This window comes from Wyeomyia smithii, chromosome 2 (genome assembly GCF_029784165.1).
Source record: "Wyeomyia smithii strain HCP4-BCI-WySm-NY-G18 chromosome 2, ASM2978416v1, whole genome shotgun sequence".
NCBI classification, from domain to species: Eukaryota; Metazoa; Arthropoda; class Insecta; order Diptera; family Culicidae; genus Wyeomyia; species Wyeomyia smithii.
Window position 1 is genome coordinate 124,975,519 of NC_073695.1, and position 22,906 is coordinate 124,998,424.

The window sequence follows — 22,906 nt, forward strand, 5'->3', positions numbered from 1 at the left end:
GTGGCAGATGTGACGTCACACCCTGCGAAGAACCCAATGCTCCGTCACGAGCCTTATAATTAAAGTTTAATTTTGTTCCTAGGAGGGCATAGCCTTCTGCTATGTTTTAGTCAGGCGAAACATTTGGTTCCCTTGACAGAGGACCGCGAACGTCTCTGTCAACATACTATGTATCAACAGATTATGCCACAGGTGGCAAAGAACTTCGCGCAGCCTTCTGCTGTGCCACAGGCAAACAAACTCGAATAAAATAAACAAGTTATAAACAAAACAGAAGTCGCCGGTTCAACGGTGTTGATGCTCTCGCATGCGTACTATCGTACATGCGGTACTAGATTATTAGGTTAAGAGATTAGTAAGGTAAACAGAGAGTGGAGAAAGTCTCTCTCTCTGAGTTACCGGTAGGGTATATTTAAGTAGTGATGTGCGAAAAATAAAATCAGTTAGTCCACCGTTATCTTGTGTATTAATTCCGCGCCAAAGGTGCGTACAGGGATATTTATTAGAAGAATTCCCTGGTAGGTTATAACCTACACATTGGTAAAACTGCTTTTATTGGATTGGTATACGGATACAGAGAAACGCAGTAAAACGCATGGAACAATGTTAGGTTGGTAATGAATGACAGCAGGTGCGTGCTGTGTGTATTCTGAAAGGTGCGTTTAAATTAGGAGCAAGGTATAACACAAAGGTGGGTCATTGTATTTCTCAACATAGAGCACGTTGTTTGGTCATGCCCTGTACACCGTGACGCCAGGTCTAGATTAATAGCTTCCCTGCAGGCCGAAGGTAGGCAGCCGGCTGTTCCTGTTCGTGATGTCTTGGCGAGCCGTGACCTATCTTACATGTCCCTTATATACGTTTTCCTGAAATCCATCCACGCCCCAGTTTAGTCCTATCCCCTTCCGCCTACATCCAACCAAACGACAAGAACACGTTAAGACCCCGGATCCGGAAACAGCAATCAGACCCGCACGATACTCTCAAGGCCCGATGGAAACAACCCAATATGCCAGTCCGTAATATCTTGGTCCAGCAGCGGAACAAATTTAATATGCTGCTTACCTATGGCAATGAAAACCATCAAACAGCAAACCTGTGCTTTTAATGCAAAATATTCTAGCTTTAAGTTAGATTTAGTTTCAGCTCGTAGTCGGCAGCGAGGATAAAAAATTTGCTTTTAGTTATTAAGATACTTTAGAAAGTAAGCTACCAGATATAATTGGCGCCGTTAAACATTGAACTGTATTTGTGCCGTGTCAAATAAACTATAGATGAAGAAAAAAAAAAACATTTTGCCTACCAATCATATATTTATCACGGCGGTAATATTTCATTTCAAATACTTACAAAACTTATCTTATTCATTTAAAAAGCACATTGTACTAAAAACAAATGTTGAACTCTTGTTTTTTCCATCTAAAACGACATTTACTCGAGAATAAGTCTACCGAAAAAATGGGACGTTTACTCTATTTCACTTGTTTTAGGGCAAACCAACCAAAAAGTGGGTACCAGAATCAATGAGTGGTAGATGGAAAATGTATGGAGTTTGACAGCCACAAGAGCCCCCTGACAAATTTCGACTGCTCAAAATTTCTACATTAAAAAACGGCAACGCTTCTTATTGCAATAATATCAATAAGAGCTGGAAAACTATCGATTTTATCGAATCATTGACCACTAAGTGTTCTTAGCGCCACCATGCTGCGTATTGCGACATGCTAAAGAACCGTTGCATCTTTTTACACATGAAGCAAAATTAGTATGGATGTCTGTTATTTGTGGTTAAACTAACATAACATCGTAACACTGTTACGTAACAATCTATATAATGTTACCTAACAATGTTGACCGGGTTTGTTTATTTACATTGCTCGATTGGTACCCTCGTTTGACACTGATTTGGTTCCTTTGGTTTTATCTTTGCGCGACTCTATATTATAAACATAGACTCTGTCTAGCACTCCTCTCTAGATTGCTCAAAGGGAGAGATATGCGAAGAGAATGTTGTGAGCCAAACGAACATGTCAAAATCTGAGCCAAACGAACAAGAAAGGTGACACATTAAAAGGTATTGCAATAAGGTACAATAAAGAATTTATTTTTCTTTACACGTTTTTCATGGTATTGCTAAATATTGAATTGAGAATGCTCCAAAATTGCTGTATCATACTGATTTTCAACTGGTGGTTCACAAACCTGATGTATGGTTTCTTTTGTATGGTCAAAATAATGATCAATCATGGTGAAAGTATACCAAATTAGACATAAACATATAATTTTACACTTTCACGGTTTTCATGATGCTCTTTATTATTTCTCAGGACTCCCACCGTCACCATCAGTTATACGAGTCAAATGAAAAATTTAGTCCATATTAGGGGTGGGCGGAACGGCTCTTTTGCACGAGCGGCGCTGAACCGCTCACTCACGGTTCTGAACCGACTCATATGAACTATAGACACTATATATATAGACCTGCGGACTAAATCGCAGCGAGCCAAAATAACTGTCAAACGTGCGAACCAAAATGAACATAACGAAAAATTTGTATCAAACAAATAACAAGAATATAAAAAACCAGCGATTCCAGCGCTGCTGTCATTCACTACGCAGGTCTATATATATAGTGTCTATAATATGAACGGCTCATGGTTCACAACACCTCCCTGACACGTTCGTAGCCTGTATTTTTGTATACGCGGGAATGAAATGGCATGTTACAAACTGCTACAAACAGCGACATCGATAAATAAGGCAACACTGAACGGGAGTGAAGAGCACGTCAGATGTCTTCTCTTTGCGGCCATTGTTGTTTGGGGCCCGGCATCGAGGGGTTCGTCATAATGGGGGTACTGTCAAACTATAGGTAATGATGTTACGATGTCAGGGAGGTGGTTCGCAATGATTCACGAGCGTTGGCAGTTCGTGTTGTCTCGGTAAATTTGGGGTTCGTGCGAACCAAACACTTTTGGTGCGCTCAAAGAACCGTGGTTCTCTTTCGTGAGCCGTTCGTTCTTTCGCTCTTTTTCAAGAACCGGTTTATATGAACGGCTAGTGAGCCGTTCGCCCATCCCTAGTCCGTATTGCGCTTAGAAAAAAGATCTGGCACCTCTGACATGTGAAACCTAGTTGCCAAATTGGCACCTTTTGACGTGGAACTACGTCTTTGTTTTCTATACTGGGATGCATTCTGTAAAACTGGAAATGAAACTGGCAAATGTTGCGTCAGATTTCAAACGTTAATAACAGCATTACCACATGATGGATAACAATAACCAATATGTTGTTAAATAGATAAAATGTATAACAATTTTGTGATAAGCTAGTTGTCGCTCTAATTCCATTGCTAAGCGGTAAAATTGATAAAAAGTTTCAATGACAAATTTACGCGAACAATGAACCAATTACATGCAAGCATTCCTAGCACAGACGACGTGAATGGACACCAACCGTTTCCTGTGATATTCTCTGTATAAATATCGAAAAAAATTGACAGAGTCTCCCCGTCCCAATAGGTCAATTTATTTATGGTCCCATGAGCTTAGACTAATATGATGTCTCGAAGGTAAAAGTTTTCCGAAAAGTATGAAACAATCCCCATTATTGAACAATTCTTAAACCTGCATTCAAAACTTAATAAAAACTGATGTCTTGAAAGAAAACATGCTGGTAGAAGCAACAGTACCAGTGGAGCAGAGAACCGCAGGTCCCTCGTCGTCTATGATTGCAGCGGTACTCTTCTAATTGTACATTTCAGCGGTACACTTCTATTCGTACTGCAGCGGTACTATTCGTATTGCAATGGTAAACTTCTGTTCGTATATTTCTATTCGTGTGCAATCGAGGAAAAACTGAAATGCTGCTGCTGCTGGTGATTGAAAGTTTATCTCATAAATATGATTACCATAAAGTACTCAACAAGAATTGTACATTTGTACACAACGGTTATAAGTTATATTTATTTAATTTTATCTTCAATATTCACTAAATAATCGTGACCGGATGGTATCGAAAAAGTGAATTTCCAAATATATAAATTTATAGAGAAGTAAGAGCCGGTGAATGCTTGTAAATTTTTGGTCTATTTACTAAGATTAATTCCGAATCTTTGTTTGCATTTCAAAATTGTTAGATGATATATTATTATTTTAAACTTTTCCATAATAAACGTTTATTTGCTTTGTAATAAAGCGAATGTAATTGTAGGCAAATGACAAAACTTGTCAAGCAAAAAACAAAAATGGAATTGTTGATTGCTACGATTTTTTGCTTAAACTTGTTGATAATTTTGTTTAACATATCTTCTTATGTTTGCCAATTAATGCACCTTTGTAAGGGCTCCCATATTATTTCGAAAGTTAAATCCATATTAAAAATTTCATTTAATCAGAGTTAAATAAGACAAAACCATTCTTTATGATAATGTAAGTATTATTGGATTTGGTTTTGGTTGAGGATATAGAGTTAGTTCTGGCTTTGACGCATTAAGAGAAATTCTTGGTGCTTCTTCAACAAGAACGATAAGCGTAGATTTCCAGGGAAGACTGAAAATGAAAATACGTAAGTCACCGAGCAATCACATTGATTCTGTCTGCGGACTCTGTATATTTTGTAACAAAAAATCCCCTAATCACAGTGTTTAGTCCCACGTCACCATTTCATGCGACCCTAGGGCTGTATACCTTGTAGTATTTTCATCGCTTATCTCTCCCTCTGAGTATCTCTACTCCCCTCTTGACAGCAATCAGGTTGCCTCCAGGTGAAAACTTTGTGGTTTTTGATAATATAAAAATTCGCCATATTTCTACCTATTTAAAAAATCCCAGTATGAATGTTTTGATACTAATTCCAAAAAATCGGTGTAAATTTAGTGGTAAGTATTCCACATTTTTTTATATGTTAGTCACTTTGCGAATCAAACGGTATAGTTATTTGAATTTCCGAAATTTATTTTTATGCAAGTACATTATCTGACATTTCGCGAGATAATGTCATAACAGTTCGGACGAAATTCGAATAAAAGTTGAATAAATCTTAAAACATGGATTTTGCAAATCTGTTGCATGATAAATTAAGATTAGGAAAGTACACAGAAGCCATTACGTTACTACAAAATGAAAAATTTGAAACGCAGCTGAATGAGAACTGCATGGATATTGTGTCAACATTAGTTGCTAATTTAAATGGAGAAACTTTTCAAAATAACAATAAATTATTCACATTAAGTGAGAACCTACTGAAGTTTGTTGCGAACAAATGCAACCCGCAAGAAGTTCTTCTTGTTATACTTGAACAAATGGAGCTAAACAAAAATGATGAAGTTTTCACCAGCCTATTAAAAGTGTTACAAGTAATTTTAATGAGACTCAAGGAAGATCTGCGTCTTCTTACCATCCGCCATGGTAATCCAACCACCAGCGAATTCCTTCATGGTGTTAAAGAAGGAACGGTCGTTTGTCATATGAGCACTAGCTCCACTGTCGATAATCCAGCACTGCTTTTCATCCGCAACAGTAAACGCCACATTTCTCTCACTATGAGCAGCCTTTGCCTTCACTTGCTCATCTTTTCTGTTAGGGGCATTTTCTGTTTCCCTTTTTGACGCTAATAACTTTCTACAATTACGTCGAATATGACCGGGCCTCTTACAGAAGTGACATACACGCTTTTCCTTTTGATTGTTTTCCGCGGAGCGCATCGCTTTCTCCGTTTTAACGGAACCGACACCACCTTCCCGTTCTAGCCGGCGGTAATATTCATCCCCCACTTTAGATTTCACAACTTCTATCGTAATTTCCTCATCGGGACGAGCATCTAGTGTAGTAACTAACGTGTCGAAAGAAGGAGGCAAACTGCGCAAAAACATACACACTTTAATGTCTTTGTCTAACGCGATACCGGCACAATCTAACCTATCGAAAAGCTCGTCCATTTCCAGAAAATGTTTTTCTATATCACCCTGTTCCGGTAAATTGGTACCACATAGTTTCTTTAACAATGAAACACGAACGGATCGAGTCGTTTTCTGGTGATAGGTTTTCAAAGCGTTGAAAGCATCACGGGCATGTACGCTATTCTTCACCGTATGCAACTGATTGTCTTCTAACAAAAGAAATAGCGTTGCTTTCGCTTTACGATCTGCACTTTTCCATGCTGCAGTTTTCGCCTCAGGAATTTCGTCGGCAATAGCGTACCACAAATCTTCTCGAGATAGCAGATTCTCGAGGCGAACCTTCCATGTTTGCCAGTTCGTACCGTTTAGTTTTGGAATGGTGAACCGTGCGTCAACCATTTCAACTCACAAAACACACAGAATCCACGCGACAATTTCTTTTATTCTTTCTTCACTCACGGAGTGGAAAAAACAACATCCATCCAACTGGGCCGATAACCTGACGGCGAGAAGTGGCCGGGTAATGGAATACAGCGTTCGGATTAGATGCTAAACAAGAACACGCGCGACTGTTTGGTAAAACTGCTTTTATTGGATTGGTATACGGATACAGAGAAACGCAGTAAAACGCATGGAACAATGTTAGGTTGGTAATGAATGACAGCAGGTGCGTGCTGTGTGTATTCTGAAAGGTGCGTTTAAATTAGGAGCAAGGTATAACACAAAGGTGGGTCATTGTATTTCTCAACATAGAGCACGTTGTTTGGTCATGCCCTGTACACCGTGACGCCAGGTCTAGATTAATAGCTTCCCTGCAGGCCGAAGGTAGGCAGCCGGCTGTTCCTGTTCGTGATGTCTTGGCGAGCCGTGACCTATCTTACATGTCCCTTATATACGTTTTCCTGAAATCCATCCACGCCCCAGTTTAGTCCTATCCCCTTCCGCCTACATCCAACCAAACGACAAGAACACGTTAAGACCCCGGATCCGGAAACAGCAATCAGACCCGCACGATACTCTCAAGGCCCGATGGAAACAACCCAATATGCCAGTCCGTAATATCTTGGTCCAGCAGCGGAACAAATTTAATATGCTGCTTACCTATGGCAATGAAAACCATCAAACAGCAAACCTGTGCTTTTAATGCAAAATATTCTAGCTTTAAGTTAGATTTAGTTTCAGCTCGTAGTCGGCAGCGAGGATAAAAAATTTGCTTTTAGTTATTAAGATACTTTAGAAAGTAAGCTACCAGATATAATTGGCGCCGTTAAACATTGAACTGTATTTGTCCCGTGTCAAATAAACTATAGATGAAGAAAAAAAAAACATTTTGCCTACCAATCATATATTTATCACGGCGGTAATATTTCATTTCAAATACTTACAAAACTTATCTTATTCATTTAAAAAGCACATTGTACTAAAAACAAATGTTGAACTCTTGTTTTTTCCATCTAAAACGACATTTACTCGAGAATAAGTCTACCGAAAAAATGGGACGTTTACTCTATTTCACTTGTTTTAGGGCAAACCAACCAAAAAGTGGGTACCAGAATCAATGAGTGGTAGATGGAAAATGTATGGAGTTTGACAGCCACAAGAGCCCCCTGACAAATTTCGACTGCTCAAAATTTCTACATTAAAAAACGGCAACGCTTCTTATTGCAATAATATCAATAAGAGCTGGAAAACTATCGATTTTATCGAATCATTGACCACTAAGTGTTCTTAGCGCCACCATGCTGCGTATTGCGACATGCTAAAGAACCGTTGCATCTTTTTACACATGAAGCAAAATTAGTATGGATGTCTGTTATTTGTGGTTAAACTAACATAACATCGTAACACTGTTACGTAACAATCTATATAATGTTACCTAACAATGTTGACCGGGTTTGTTTATTTACATTGCTCGATTGGTACCCTCGTTTGACACTGATTTGGTTCCTTTGGTTTTATCTTTGCGCGACTCTATATTATAAACATAGACTCTGTCTAGCACTCCTCTCTAGATTGCTCAAAGGGAGAGATATGCGAAGAGAATGTTGTGAGCCAAACGAACATGTCAAAATCTGAGCCAAACGAACAAGAAAGGTGACACATTAAAAGGTATTGCAATAAGGTACAATAAAGAATTTATTTTTCTTTACACGTTTTTCATGGTATTGCTAAATATTGAATTGAGAATGCTCCAAAATTGCTGTATCATACTGATTTTCAACTGGTGGTTCACAAACCTGATGTATGGTTTCTTTTGTATGGTCAAAATAATGATCAATCATGGTGAAAGTATACCAAATTAGACATAAACATATAATTTTACACTTTCACGGTTTTCATGATGCTCTTTATTATTTCTCAGGACTCCCACCGTCACCATCAGTTATACGAGTCAAATGAAAAATTTAGTCCATATTAGGGGTGGGCGGAACGGCTCTTTTGCACGAGCGGCGCTGAACCGCTCACTCACGGTTCTGAACCGACTCATATGAACTATAGACACTATATATATAGACCTGCGGACTAAATCGCAGCGAGCCAAAATAACTGTCAAACGTGCGAACCAAAATGAACATAACGAAAAATTTGTATCAAACAAATAACAAGAATATAAAAAACCAGCGATTCTAGCGCTGCTGTCATTCACTACGCAGGTCTATATATATAGTGTCTATAATATGAACGGCTCATGGTTCACAACACCTCCCTGACACGTTCGTAGCCTGTATTTTTGTATACGCGGGAATGAAATGGCATGTTACAAACTGCTACAAACAGCGACATCGATAAATAAGGCAACACTGAACGGGAGTGAAGAGCACGTCAGATGTCTTCTCTTTGCGGCCATTGTTGTTTGGGGCCCGGCATCGAGGGGTTCGTCATAATGGGGGTACTGTCAAACTATAGGTAATGATGTTACGATGTCAGGGAGGTGGTTCGCAATGATTCACGAGCGTTGGCAGTTCGTGTTGTCTCGGTAAATTTGGGGTTCGTGCGAACCAAACACTTTTGGTGCGCTCAAAGAACCGTGGTTCTCTTTCGTGAGCCGTTCGTTCTTTCGCTCTTTTTCAAGAACCGGTTTATATGAACGGCTAGTGAGCCGTTCGCCCATCCCTAGTCCGTATTGCGCTTAGAAAAAAGATCTGGCACCTCTGACATGTGAAACCTAGTTGCCAAATTGGCACCTTTTGACGTGGAACTACGTCTTTGTTTTCTATACTGGGATGCATTCTGTAAAACTGGAAATGAAACTGGCAAATGTTGCGTCAGATTTCAAACGTTAATAACAGCATTACCACATGATGGATAACAATAACCAATATGTTGTTAAATAGATAAAATGTATAACAATTTTGTGATAAGCTAGTTGTCGCTCTAATTCCATTGCTAAGCGGTAAAATTGATAAAAAGTTTCAATGACAAATTTACGCGAACAATGAACCAATTACATGCAAGCATTCCTAGCACAGACGACGTGAATGGACACCAACCGTTTCCTGTGATATTCTCTGTATAAATATCGAAAAAAATTGACAGAGTCTCCCCGTCCCAATAGGTCAATTTATTTATGGTCCCATGAGCTTAGACTAATATGATGTCTCGAAGGTAAAAGTTTTCCGAAAAGTATGAAACAATCCCCATTCTTGAACAATTCTTAAACCTGCATTCAAAACTTAATAAAAACTGATGTCTTGAAAGAAAACATGCTGGTAGAAGCAACAGTACCAGTGGAGCAGAGAACCGCAGGTCCCTCGTCGTCTATGATTGCAGCGGTACTCTTCTAATTGTACATTTCAGCGGTACACTTCTATTCGTACTGCAGCGGTACTATTCGTATTGCAATGGTAAACTTCTGTTCGTATATTTCTATTCGTGTGCAATCGAGGAAAAACTGAAATGCTGCTGCTGCTGGTGATTGAAAGTTTATCTCATAAATATGATTACCATAAAGTACTCAACAAGAATTGCACATTTGTACACAACGGTTATAAGTTATATTTATTTAATTTTATCTTCAATATTCACTAAATAATCGTGACCGGATGGTATCGAAAAAGTGAATTTCCAAATATATAAATTTATAGAGAAGTAAGAGCCGGTGAATGCTTGTAAATTTTTGGTCTATTTACTAAGATTAATTCCGAATCTTTGTTTGCATTTCAAAATTGTTAGATGATATATTATTATTTTAAACTTTTCCATAATAAACGTTTATTTGCTTTGTAATAAAGCGAATGTAATTGTAGGCAAATGACAAAACTTGTCAAGCAAAAAACAAAAATGGAATTGTTGATTGCTACGATTTTTTGCTTAAACTTGTTGATAATTTTGTTTAACATATCTTCTTATGTTTGCCAATTAATGCACCTTTGTAAGGGCTCCCATATTATTTCGAAAGTTAAATCCATATTAAAAATTTCATTTAATCAGAGTTAAATAAGACAAAACCATTCTTTATGATAATGTAAGTATTATTGGATTTGGTTTTGGTTGAGGATATAGAGTTAGTTCTGGCTTTGACGCATTAAGAGAAATTCTTGGTGCTTCTTCAACAAGAACGATAAGCGTAGATTTCCAGGGAAGACTGAAAATGAAAATACGTAAGTCACCGAGCAATCACATTGATTCTGAATGCGGACTCTGTATATTTTGTAACAAAAAATCCCCTAATCACAGTGTTTAGTCCCACGTCACCATTTCATGCGACCCTAGGGCTGTATACCTTGTAGTATTTTCATCGCTTATCTCTCCCTCTGAGTATCTCTACTCCCCTCTTGACAGCAGTCAGGTTGCCTCCAGGTGAAAACTTTGTGGTTTTTGATAATATAAAAATTCGCTATATTTCTACCTATTTAAAAAATCCCAGTATGAATGTTTTGATACTAATTCCAAAAAATCGGTGTAAATTTAGTGGTAAGTATTCCACATTTTTTTATATGTTAGTCACTTTGCGAATCAAACGGTATAGTTATTTGAATTTCCGAAATTTATTTTTATGCAAGTACATTATCTGACATTTCGCGAGATAATGTCATAACAGTTCGGACGAAATTCGAATAAAAGTTGAATAAATCTTAAAACATGGATTTTGCAAATCTGTTGCATGATAAATTAAGATTAGGAAAGTACACAGAAGCCATTACGTTACTACAAAATGAAAAATTTGAAACGCAGCTGAATGAGAACTGCATGGATATTGTGTCAACATTAGTTGCTAATTTAAATGGAGAAACTTTTCAAAATAACAATAAATTATTCACATTAAGTGAGAACCTACTGAAGTTTGTTGCGAACAAATGCAACCCGCAAGAAGTTCTTCTTGTTATACTTGAACAAATGGAGCTAAACAAAAATGATGAAGTTTTCACCAGCCTATTAAAAGTGTTACAAGTAATTTTAATGAGACTCAAGGAAAGCAAAGTCAAATCTTTAGAATGGAGTCTGGACACGTTGCTATTATATATAAATAATATTGAGCTACCAAGCTTTATGAGCAGCATCGAGGAAACGGAAGAAAAATTGATAGAATCTGATGAAACAGTACAGCGTATATTGCAGCTTTATATGACAATTTCACTATTTTTGGATCCCATTGTTAAGGAGTTGGGAGCAATTCCTCGAAATATATTTCATAACACAGAAATTACAAAACACAACGTTATCATCTGTTTTATACTTCAGCTTATGGGAAAACCGCTTATATTTTTAAACTCCCAACAAGCAGATACTGCAGATATTGAAAATTCGGGTAACAACGTTTTTTTTTTTTTGGAACAAGTATTAAAACTAATTGTGTTAATTTTTAGGTCGCGTTAAAACATATACACGTCAAGTAGTCGAAGATCTTGTTTCATTGTTGTCGAAAATACTTGGTGATTCTTTTTTTCTTTTACGGTACGGTGAGCAAAGAATTCGTTGGCCTAAAAAAAATACTTCAAATATGAATAACGTGTTTGAAGAGACATCGTTAGATATTTTTATGAATGAAAAAAAGTGTCCCTTACTATCACTGGCAATGCTATGCTATTTGGTAATAGGAGAAAAATGCCCTCCAGAGATTCCAAAAGTTTATTCACCTAACTATGTTTTTGAGGTATGCTTATATTTTTGCACTCAGTTCCTGAAACATGAAAAACCTGTCGTGCATTATAAAGGAATTATTATAGTGAAAAAATTGCTCGGGACTGTTCTGTTGACAGCGGATGATTTAGATTTGAAAGTTCACCAAAATTTTTGTACAGATTTAGCACAGCTAATTGTGTATTCAGACATTGAACGGAATCGAAAACATGGAGTATTTTTACTGCGAGATTACATACATCGATTTGACAACAAGGGTAGATATATGTTAATAGCGAATCTTCTCAAAACTATAAAGCACGATGGACTGCATTCTTTTGTTTCAACGATTTATAAGGATTTAATGCACCAGGAACTCATGTCAGACGCTACACCCAGCTGCTGGTATACGGGTAAACTTTTAAAACGATTGATAATGAAAGAAATATGCTTACTTAAGAATGGAGTCGAAACGGATTTGATGGAAAATTCAGATAATATTACAACCGGATTAAATATTTTGCGCTATCTTTTAATCATGGATAAGTTAAATCGAACCTCCATATGGACTTATGTTGCAGAAATTGAAACAGAGTTTTTGGAACCTTTAAGAAAAGCTATCGATATAAGCAGAGCGCATTTCAAGCAAGAACTGCTTGCTGTGGCGCACAATGATGAACCAAAAAATAATTATGGTATTGTAACTATCCGAAATATTAACGGAGACAAATTACCAGAACTGAAGCGACACAAAAAACAGGAAATATTAACAAAGGCAATGAATATTTTCGATTTAATGGATAGTTTGCTAGCTAGAGTTTTAGAGTGCATGGGAGTAACTCAAACCACACATTCCTTGAAAAGTATATAATAGAAAGATAATATGGAAATAAATACTTCTCCATGTGATTTCATATATGTACTATTTTTTATAAATGACAAACATCGATGAAACAGCGCCGAGACTCCCGAGTTCACAGAATACGCGTTAACGACCTTTGCGGTTGATCATTTCGTATTAGAAACTAAATAAATCGTTTCAATGTTCATTAGGCATATTAAGGTCCGAAGAAGGATTATTGCCATATTTCATTCTTGTTATCTTATTGCAAAAGAGTCATTGGATGTCATTGAGCGAATCGTTTTCCTCCAGCTAAGCAAGTCTTGTGAAAAAATTGTTGTTTTCTAATAAACATTTGAGGCTACTCGCGACGTTATATCAGAAGGGGCTTTAGATGCCGAGAAAGGTGGATAAGACAGTTCGAGACCCCTCCCTCTTCTTAAAGGGAGGGGTCGCATACAAATGAAACACAAATTTCTGCACATCTCTAAATCTAACCAAGTAAATGAAACCAAATTTGGCATGTGGATGTTTTTAGGAGTAACAAATATGACCACAATGTTTAGACATCCCTCCCTCTTCTGGAAGGGCGGGGTTCCATACAAATGGAACACAAATTTCTGCACATTTAAGAACTAACCAACTAAATGGAATCAAATTTGGCAGTTGAATGTTTTTAGGGGTTACAAATAGCGTTGAACCGAATAATAGGGCTGGGAAAAAGATTTGTTGTGGAAAGTACCGAATTTTCAGTTTACAGAATAACGGTTTTAACTCGAGCTTGTCTAGGGTAAGTCACATTAAGTCAAGATTAATTTGGTTTTTAATTTTTCTCATCATGTTTCGTTGAATATTCGGCCGCCTGTTCAGCCGAATATTCGGCCGAACGGACGGCCGAATATTCAACAGAACATGATGATTAAATGAGAAAAATTAAAAACCAAATTACAATTAGTGGATTAATCTATTCGGTAATCCGAATATTCGGTTATTTTTAAAAATAACTTTTTCCCTGCCCTATTATTCGGTGCATCTCTAGTTACAAATATGTCCATAATGTTTTGTCACCCCTCCTTCTTCTGGAAGGGAGGAGTTTGATGCAAATTTCACATGCAAAACACAAATTTCTACACATCTCGAGAACCAATCAAGCAAATACTACCAAATTTGGCATGTGAATGTTTTTAGGTGTAACAAATATGTTCATAATGGCTCAATACCCCTCCCTCTTCTGGAATGGGGTAATTCCATACAAATGACACACAAATTTCTGCACATTTCGAAAACTAACCAACTAAATGAAATCAAATTTGGTAGGTGAGTAGTTTTATGGGTAACAAATATGTCCATAATGGACTGACACCCCTCCCTCTTCTGGAACGGAGGGGTTTCCCACAAAAGAAACACAAATTTCTGCACATCTCGAGAGATGATAAAATAAGTGACCTCAAATTTGATAACTTGAGGTTTTCGAGAGCAAGAAAAATTTTTATGGTGGTTTGACACCCCTCGCTCTTCTGAAAGAGAGGGCTCATACGAATGAAACACAAATTTCTTCACAACTCAAGAACTAATTAAGTAAATGGAACCAAATTTGGCATGTGGAGATTTTTGGGTGCAAAGATTATTCTCATGGTGGTTCGACATCCTTCTCACTTATGGATGGAAGTGCTTTTATACAGATCAAACACAAATTGCTATGGTGGATTGACAATCCTCCGTACTCTGGAAGGGGAGGGTGGTTTCGGAACCAGAGTGACGCCCAGAGGCCAGAAAATGTCTCCTAATGCCATTTTAAATCCAAGACGCCGATTTCCAGTTTCTGGTTGATCGAATACCACCCTATATGGGTATTTCCGAAATCGTAATGATGCACTGAAGCCACAGATCGAATAGTCAAAAATTGCCGATCCGAAACCAGAATGATACAGCTACAATCGACCACAGCCACCATTTTTAATTCACACATGGCGACTTCTGGTTCCTGGAAAACAGCCGGAAATGACCAAATACCGCCCAATATGGGTGTTGCTTTAATCAGAATGACGCCCAGAGGCCAGGAATTGTCTCCAAATGCCATTTTGAAATCAAAGATCGCGACTTCCGGTTTCTGGAAAACAGCGAAAGGTGACCAAATACCACCCTTAATGGGTATTTCCGGAATCGTAATGCTGCATTGAAGCCACAAATGTATCTTAAACAACATTTTGAATTGTGAGATAGCAACTTCCGGTTTCTGGAAAACAGCCAAAAATGGCCGATTTCCATCCAGTATGCGGATGTCCGGAACCAGAATGATGCATAGAAGCTAAAAATCGATCACTGGCACCATTTTGAGTTCAAACTTTCGGTGCAACTTTCGGTTTCTGGGAAACAGCCTAAAAATGACCATATACCACCCAATATGAGTATCTCCGGAACCGGAATGATGCAAGGAGCTAAAAAGTGACCTCAGACATCATTACGAAGTGTAAAATGGCAACTTCCGGTTTCTGGAAAAACAGCCAAAAATGACCAATTTCCATCCAAAACGAGTATCTCTGGAGTCAGAATGATACACAGGAGCTAAAATCGACCACAGACACCATACAAAGATGGCGACTTCTGGTTTCTGGAAAACAGCCGAAAATGACCAAATTACACCCAATATGGTTGTTTATTAAACCAACATGACGCTCAAGGACCAGAAATTGTCTCCAAATGCCATTTTGAAATCCAAGTTGGCGACTTCCGGTTTCTGAAAAACAGCCTAAGGTGACCAAATATCACCCAATATGAGTATCTCCGGAGCCAGGATGATGCAAAGAGCTAAAAATTGACCTCAGACACCATTTCGAATTGTAAGATGGCAACTTCTGGGAACAGCCGAAAATGACTGAATACTACTCCACGGTGCTCCCACAGACCGTATTAATAAAAAAAAACACAGGAGGGTTGTGTGCAAAGTCACGACCGCAAGGTTGAAGTAGAACACTTTTACAAGGAAGATAACCCGGCTGCTTTCGTGTCAGTCATTTGTCAAAACTAGATGGCTCATGTGATGTCAAAATGAGTCAACTTTTCCTTGAATGCATTTACTAGTGCCCGCTATCGCACAGAGACTGCATTTCACCAAAGTGCCTCACTGCATCAGCTGCTATCGATGCTGATACCCGCTGTAACTGCTACGCTATCCGTAGTCCTGCCACAGTTGTGGCCGCTATCCGCTATCGCTGGTATCCACTGCACTGCTACTGCTGCTGTTAAGGGAGGACTGCTGTTGTTGCTATCTGAAACTAATATGAGCGGCTTTGGCTGAAACAATCTCTTATATAGGCCAAATAGCATATTTTAAATTGCAAGGTATATGATTCTGTCGACCGTGCTTGCGAGGCAATCATATAACGACCAATCAGAGGTCGAATTTTTCGTTTTGACAAGGCTTGACTGTTTTCAATAGTACAATAGTTTGAACAATAAAATTACAATTATCTTCATTTGGAAAGAATCTTAGAAGATTTTCCAGTCTATTGTTGCAAGAACGAAGGGAATCCATCGAATACTAACCGATTTATTAGCATTTGAAATTGAAAATATTTTTCACTTTTTTCGGTTTTAGATTTTCATTTCACATCCCTATGTAGCCGAACTTCCTGAGAGAAGTATTCTACTTGAAAATGCACCAAAGAATCTGAGTACACCATTCGATTTGTTATGACGTCCATAATCTCTAGTCAAAATTTCAAAATCATCGTACGGTACATATTTGAGTAATGCTCTTTTGAAGGTCGTAAAGTACAAAAAAGTGATATAAAAAAGACGAAATACTTATTATAAACCATGTTTGTCATTCTCTCGAGTATGTGAAAGGAGAGGAGAAAAAATTCACCGCGCACTTCCCTTCCAGTATGTGCCTGCGTTTAGCAAATGCTTTCACCCGCTGTTTCTTTCCCCACTCCAAAGTGTCTCAACCAGCTTACAGAGAGACAAACACACTTCCAGCTCACCCCACATCTGATAGAAACAAGAGGGGTGAATCACTCTACAGAGAAAACGCAGAAATACACAACAGTGTCCACTGGCGAGTAGTCCGGCAGGTGAAAAAATACCTACCGGGCGAAAATGCAGTCCTCGTGTAGCTACACTGCGAAAACGAATTCCACCATAGTAAATTCGACCGGCACGAGCAACGCAGTCTATTTTTTTTCTCCCAATCTCTTTTCCTCTTCTGCCACGCTCAAGAAACCAACTGTGAAAAGCACCGCAGATAGCTCTGCAGTGTAATATTGTGCGTGATGTCCACACGTGTGAGATCATTGTCTCGCAAGAGAGAGATTTCAGATTTCACCGCAGTGCGTTCAGGTAGCTCAACAGATGAAAATCGTTTGTCCCTCTCTTCTAGCATGAGCGTTGGTTTGCTCTTTTGTTTGACGGCAGTTGTTTCCGCAGTGCAAGATGTTCTCCTGCACTCTAGAGGATTTCTGAGGAGAAAAGACAAGCATGTTGTAAAGCACGTTTTTCAACCACCATTTTATGAAATAACTTCAAAAATAGCTTCTACACATTCTAAGGGGCCATCCACATACCACGTGGACAGATTTTTAACTATTTTAACCCCTCCCCCTCCGTGGACAACTGCCCATAAAAGCAAAGCAAAGCCTTGGTGCTACATTCCGATTCGGAACTTGAGCTTCTGTTTATTTATACATAGACTTCGAAGCCGACTGTTTAGTGTACAGGACAATTGCGGGGCTAGCGCTACGATCCTTCTGACACTAACAGACTCTCCCGAGCCGAGACTCGAACATACGACGACTGGCTTGTTAGGCCAGTATCGTACCTCGAGACCATCTGGGACAACTGCCCATATAAATTCTAAAAAAATTGTATGGACCGTGGACATTAGCTAATGCCTAGTCCGCCCCCCCCCCCCCCCCCCCCCCCCCGTTGTCCACGTGGTATGTGGATGGCCTTTAAGAATTATATTTCGGTGCACAGTGGCCTAAACTCGAAAAATCGTGATCGTTCTAGATTTGACTGTGAGCAAATATACAGCCGAAATTCGTTGGTTTGAACACGACTGCCACCCAACTAGCGAATCGTGTTCGTTAGTTGGATGAGCTGACAACTGGGCAAATTTTTCAAAGGGGAGCACCGATTGTTTGTTTTCTTTCTGCTTTGAAACAATTTCCTAATTTTATTGCAGTAAATCTATGTCAATTAAAATGAACTTTGCTCATCTGTCTTGCTGCTGTAGTCAATATTTTATGTATTTGGGCAATACTTTTTCATACAAAAATCCAACGAGAAGCAAAACGATAAAGCGCAAGCACATCACTCTGCTTCTTGCCTAGAAAATGGAGGATCGCTACGCTGGATATTTCCGGTGAAATCGTTGAAGAAATAAAAGAACAAACAACCGAACAAAAACCTGTGAATTACACACAAAATGTTGTAAATGTATAACATGTTCTTTTCAAATTATGCGATTGATTATGCCAGAGATTATCTGCATGAAGTGTCCAGCTAATAGCGCCGAGAAACAAACTTATCAATGCTGAATGGATTAAGCGTAATAACTAAACATGTTTACATTTTTTTACCATACATAATATAATTTTATTTTAGTTATATTTTTTCCACCTTTCGGACCCCTGAAATGTATTTGAATGACGTTGAATTCTGACTTTAGAGCGCTTTTTAGTTGGGTGACTTCCCAACTAGCGAACACCCAACTAACGAACACCCAACGAGCGAATCATCACTGTAATACCAATATAGTTCACTCCCAAATTTCCCATATATTTTCAAGAAGACGGATAGGGAACACCCCCTCTTGTGGTGAAAGAGGTAAGGGGCCATCCACATACCACGTGGACAGCTTTGGAAGGAGGGGGGTATGTGTAATGTCCACGGTTCATATAAAATTTTTAGAATTCATATGGGCACTTGTCCACGGAGGGGGAGGAGGGGGGGGTCAAAATCGTTAAAAATCTGTCCACGTGGTATGTGGATGGCCCCTAACTAAACTTATTGCACAGTGGTACAATAAGGCAATTTCGACGGACATGAGCTTTTCGATGTGTTTCTGTGGTTTTGAAGCAATAGTTTCTTTTAAGAAGTTGTTGCTTATACTTAGTCCATTATTTATGTGCAAATGAAAATTAGGGTGGCTCTAAAATCAACGGCCCTATAATCAACGAAACAAAATAACTTAATTTTTTTATTTGTAGAAATAATTGTATACATTGTTCGGCAAAGTCGTAGATCAACTCATTTTAAGCAATTTCGTTTGTTTTGTAGCAATTAAATTTACCGATTTAGAGCAATTTGACGTAACTAACCTAGAGTTCCAAAAGAAAACAGATTTTTTGCTTTATTTTTCAGTGCAAATGTAATAACAAAGTTTTCTTCGGTTAACCTACTTACGCAACTCATGCAACTTTTGACGGAAAAACATTGTAGATATGTTGTACAGGTGAAGAGTTTTTATTTTTTAATGAAACTCAATAAAATCATATTTTTAAGCTCTTGAGGTCATCCGGAGAAACTCTATTATTAAATTGAACTGAAAAAATAGAGCCAAAAAACTGTTTTTTCGGAACCCACTCTAAGCCAGTCACGTAAAATTTCTCTATGTCGGTCAATTTAATAGCTACAAAAATATTTTTTTGTCGCTTAAAATTAGTTAACTGCGCCGAACAATGTATACAGTTACTTCTGCAAATAAAAAAGTTATTTTTTTTATTTCGCCGATCTCAGGATCACCCTAATTTTCATTTGCACATAAATAAAGAACTAGCTATAAGAAATAATTTCTTACAAAAAACTATGACTAAAACCAAAAAATCGCATCGAAGACCTCATGTCCGCCTACATTGCCTTACTGTACCACTGTGCAGTGTTGTTGCATTTCTGCTAAGGGAAGACCAGAGTCTATGTTTATAATATAGAGTCGCGCAAAGATGAAACCAAAGGAACTAAATCAGTGTCAAACGAGGGAACCAATCGAGCAATGTAAATAAACAAGGTGATAATGTTAGGAGTGGATGAGAAGTGTTGTAATTAAGCGTGATAAAGAATATGTGTTTTTCCGAAGTTTTAACTACACATTTGAATCCAACATTAAACCTGTACACTGGCACAGTTAAATTTAACAAAGCATCACCGGTTTAATCTTTCAAAACTGTGTACCTTGTGAAGAATTTCAAAAAATGTTATTCGCTTATGCATGGTGAAAAAGAGAACTGCTTTTTACGCCCCATAATGGCGGACGCTATAATGAAAAATGCGTAATATGTTACCTACCCTTTTGACAACTCTGCTTACGTCAGTTTGACTCTTCATGTATTTTGCACGAAAAACAATAAATCTGGCAACATTAATGTTGCCAAAACTGCAGAAATCACAAATCTGACGTAAGCAGAGAGGTTTACAAATTACGAACGCGCATTATAGCACCCGCCATTATGGTGCGTAAAAAGCTGGATAGTTCTTGGCAGGCCCTTTAATCTTCACCTTCATGAGTGCATCGTCAAGCGACAATGACGCAACTCAACTTCGTCTTCAACCCGACTTGATATCAACTTCGTTTAGTTTCGCTCTCCCTCTCACTGAGAACAAAACAAGCGTCTTTCACTCGGTTCATTTTGTTTCGTCGTTTCTTTTTCGGCGTATTTGTATCGTCGGTTCAGATTATGGTTATGAAAATGACTGCAATACAATGACAGCAAATTTTTAACTGATCCGGCTCTCATTGTATTGCACAGCTCTCTCTGTTTTCCATACGTTCGGTAAACAGTCCGACAGCAACTGGCGACAGCACTCATGCAACTCCATGCGGGCTGTTAGTTTTCATCTCCTTATGTCTGTTGGTTATTCCAAGCTGTCGTAAATGACAGTTTATAATCTTCCGACATCCTTCAGCACAAATCCGAGCGGGATGTCAGGTGATTATGATACACGACAGTAAGGCCGATGAAAGAATGAAAGAGAGATGGTGCGAAGCACGTTTATAATAATAATATAATATCAACAATGGAAACGGTTTGCTTTGTATTCAATATGCCACCGGCCTGTGAAAAAGGAGAAACGAAAAAATGCGAGTCGATGACAGCCGCAGCCGATCAGCAGACTGTTACACTGAGCAAACTAGGCTGTCATGTCCGAAAGAACAAAATACATGCGCAAGAATGAACTGTCGTACGCAACACAAGACAGTTTCTTTGCCTTGTTAAGCTGTAGCTGTATGTGAGCTCTCATGAACAGCTCATGCATGAGGCTGTTAGAGTGAAAAGAGAGAAAAGTCGTCAGTATAATGTCGCTCTCCAGTCATTCTCCTAAGCTTGGTTCAGATTGAACTGCTAGAACTGAGGCTTCAAGGCAGCAACGAAGAAAGCAGATTCGAGCGAATTTTGCTTCAATTGACGATTTAAAATTTGCATGATGACGATGAACCGAAGCAAGTTATTCACTTTGACCTGTGAGGTAAGGACAAGCATGTTGGGTGCTGTGATTGATTTATTTGGTCGCAGGCTTTGCAAATCGTTGCGTGGAGCATTTTACACGCTGCATGTTACACGTCACATGTTACACATTGCTCCTATATGTCTAAGGCCATGGAAATACTGGCGCGGTCTGCGCTGTGAAGGCGACTCGCCCTATCGCTGATTAATGTACAGCCCTATTTAGGGCTGTACAACAACCCACGGCAAGGCGAACCGTCTTTGCAACGCAAGCCGCGCCAGTATGTACACGGCAGCATCAACGCTTTGTTTGTCCGAAATAACTTACCCTCATCCATCCAAGTGACGATTTCATTGAAGCTGACTATAGTCGCTTCAGTTCGATAATGAAGACAAAGACGACGACGACGATTATAGAAATTCATTTTAAGCAATATTTTCGTCAGTTGAAGTTGTTTTTAACTTCATCCAAAAGACGGAAGGCAAAGCAGAACGCAAAAGATTACACATGCAACAGTCGTGTGGAATATGAAGAGTGTTCATCTTCTCTTCGGCAAGCACCAGCCGAACTAAGTTTACGAAGTTTCAGTAGTAGCGAGTGAGACGAAGGGGTTGCGTGTTCTCCTTTTGGTGCTTCATTCGACGATGTTGAGGCCTGGTTCTTGGTAACAAACGGCGCAAAAACTATGTTGCCGAAACGATAGATTTTCTCCTTGCGCGACTCTTCACACATATCTTTATACATATAGACTCTGGGGAAGACATCTGGCTTCTTACTCTTCTTCCTTACCCACCTCGATGATCCCTGTTGTTTTTGCCTTTCTCCTAGAAAGGTATAGCAATCACTGCAAACACTAAAGGTATAAAAGTGCTCAAAAGGGCCGAATGTCGTATATCACTCGACTCAGTTCGGCGAGCTGAGTATTTTCTCTATATGTGTACGTGTGTGTATGTGTGTGTGTGTATATGTTTGTGTATGTAAGTGTGTGTAACGCTCCCCCAATCTCACTCGATTTTCTCAGAGATGGCAGGATCAATTTTCATGTAATTAACTGCAAATGAAAGGTCTAGTTGCCCCATAAGACCCTATTGATTTTTTTGCAATCGGACTTTTACTTTGCCTATTATGTTTAAAAATGTGAAATCAAGCTATGAAAAGAAACATATTCCGAAGACTACTTAAACTCACTCACTTTTCTCAGAGATGACAGAACCGATTTCAGAAGCGATGTCAAATGAAAGGTGCTGCCTCTTAACACCCTATTCAATTTCACTGTAATCGGATTATAATTTTAAATAAAATTAATTTTTTATAATTTAAATTATAAAAAATAGCAATTTAAAAAATATACCAAGACACAACATGAGCTTTGTACAAATCACAATTTTAAATATCTCATTTGAATTCTCAGTTTTTTTCATTTGTTATTGTAATTTTTGATGAAAAGTGATCCTATAAATGAGCCACGTAAAACGTTAACAATTTTAATTTTTGAAGTAGAATACTTCTCTCAGGAAGTTCGGCTACATAGGGATGTGAAATGAAAATCTAAAACCGAAAAAAGTGAAAAATATGTCCAATTTAAAATGCTAATAAATCGGTTGGTATTCGATGGATTTCCTTCGTTCTTGCAGCAATAGATTGGAAAATCTTCTAAGATT

At 38.4% G+C, this 22,906-nt stretch overlaps 1 protein-coding gene across 2 annotated transcripts in view; it reads left to right on the forward strand.

Moving 5' to 3' along the window:
• The first annotated feature begins 10,662 nt into the window (after window positions 1-10,662).
• The window catches only part of LOC129725613 (ubiquinone biosynthesis protein COQ9, mitochondrial-like), a 58,606-nt gene continuing 46,362 nt past the window's right edge, over window positions 10,663-22,906 (forward strand). The window contains exons 1-3 of one of the 2 annotated variants that reach the window (XM_055681645.1): window positions 10,676-10,813; window positions 10,903-11,648; window positions 11,707-12,873. In XM_055681645.1, the coding sequence (XP_055537620.1) occupies window positions 10,982-11,648; window positions 11,707-12,830 (1,791 nt within the window). In that variant the 5' untranslated portion in view covers window positions 10,676-10,813; window positions 10,903-10,981 and the 3' untranslated portion in view covers window positions 12,831-12,873. Of the gene's footprint in view, window positions 10,814-10,902; window positions 11,649-11,706; window positions 12,874-22,906 lie in introns of those variants that run through there. The other variant, XM_055681646.1, reaches the window with a different exon arrangement.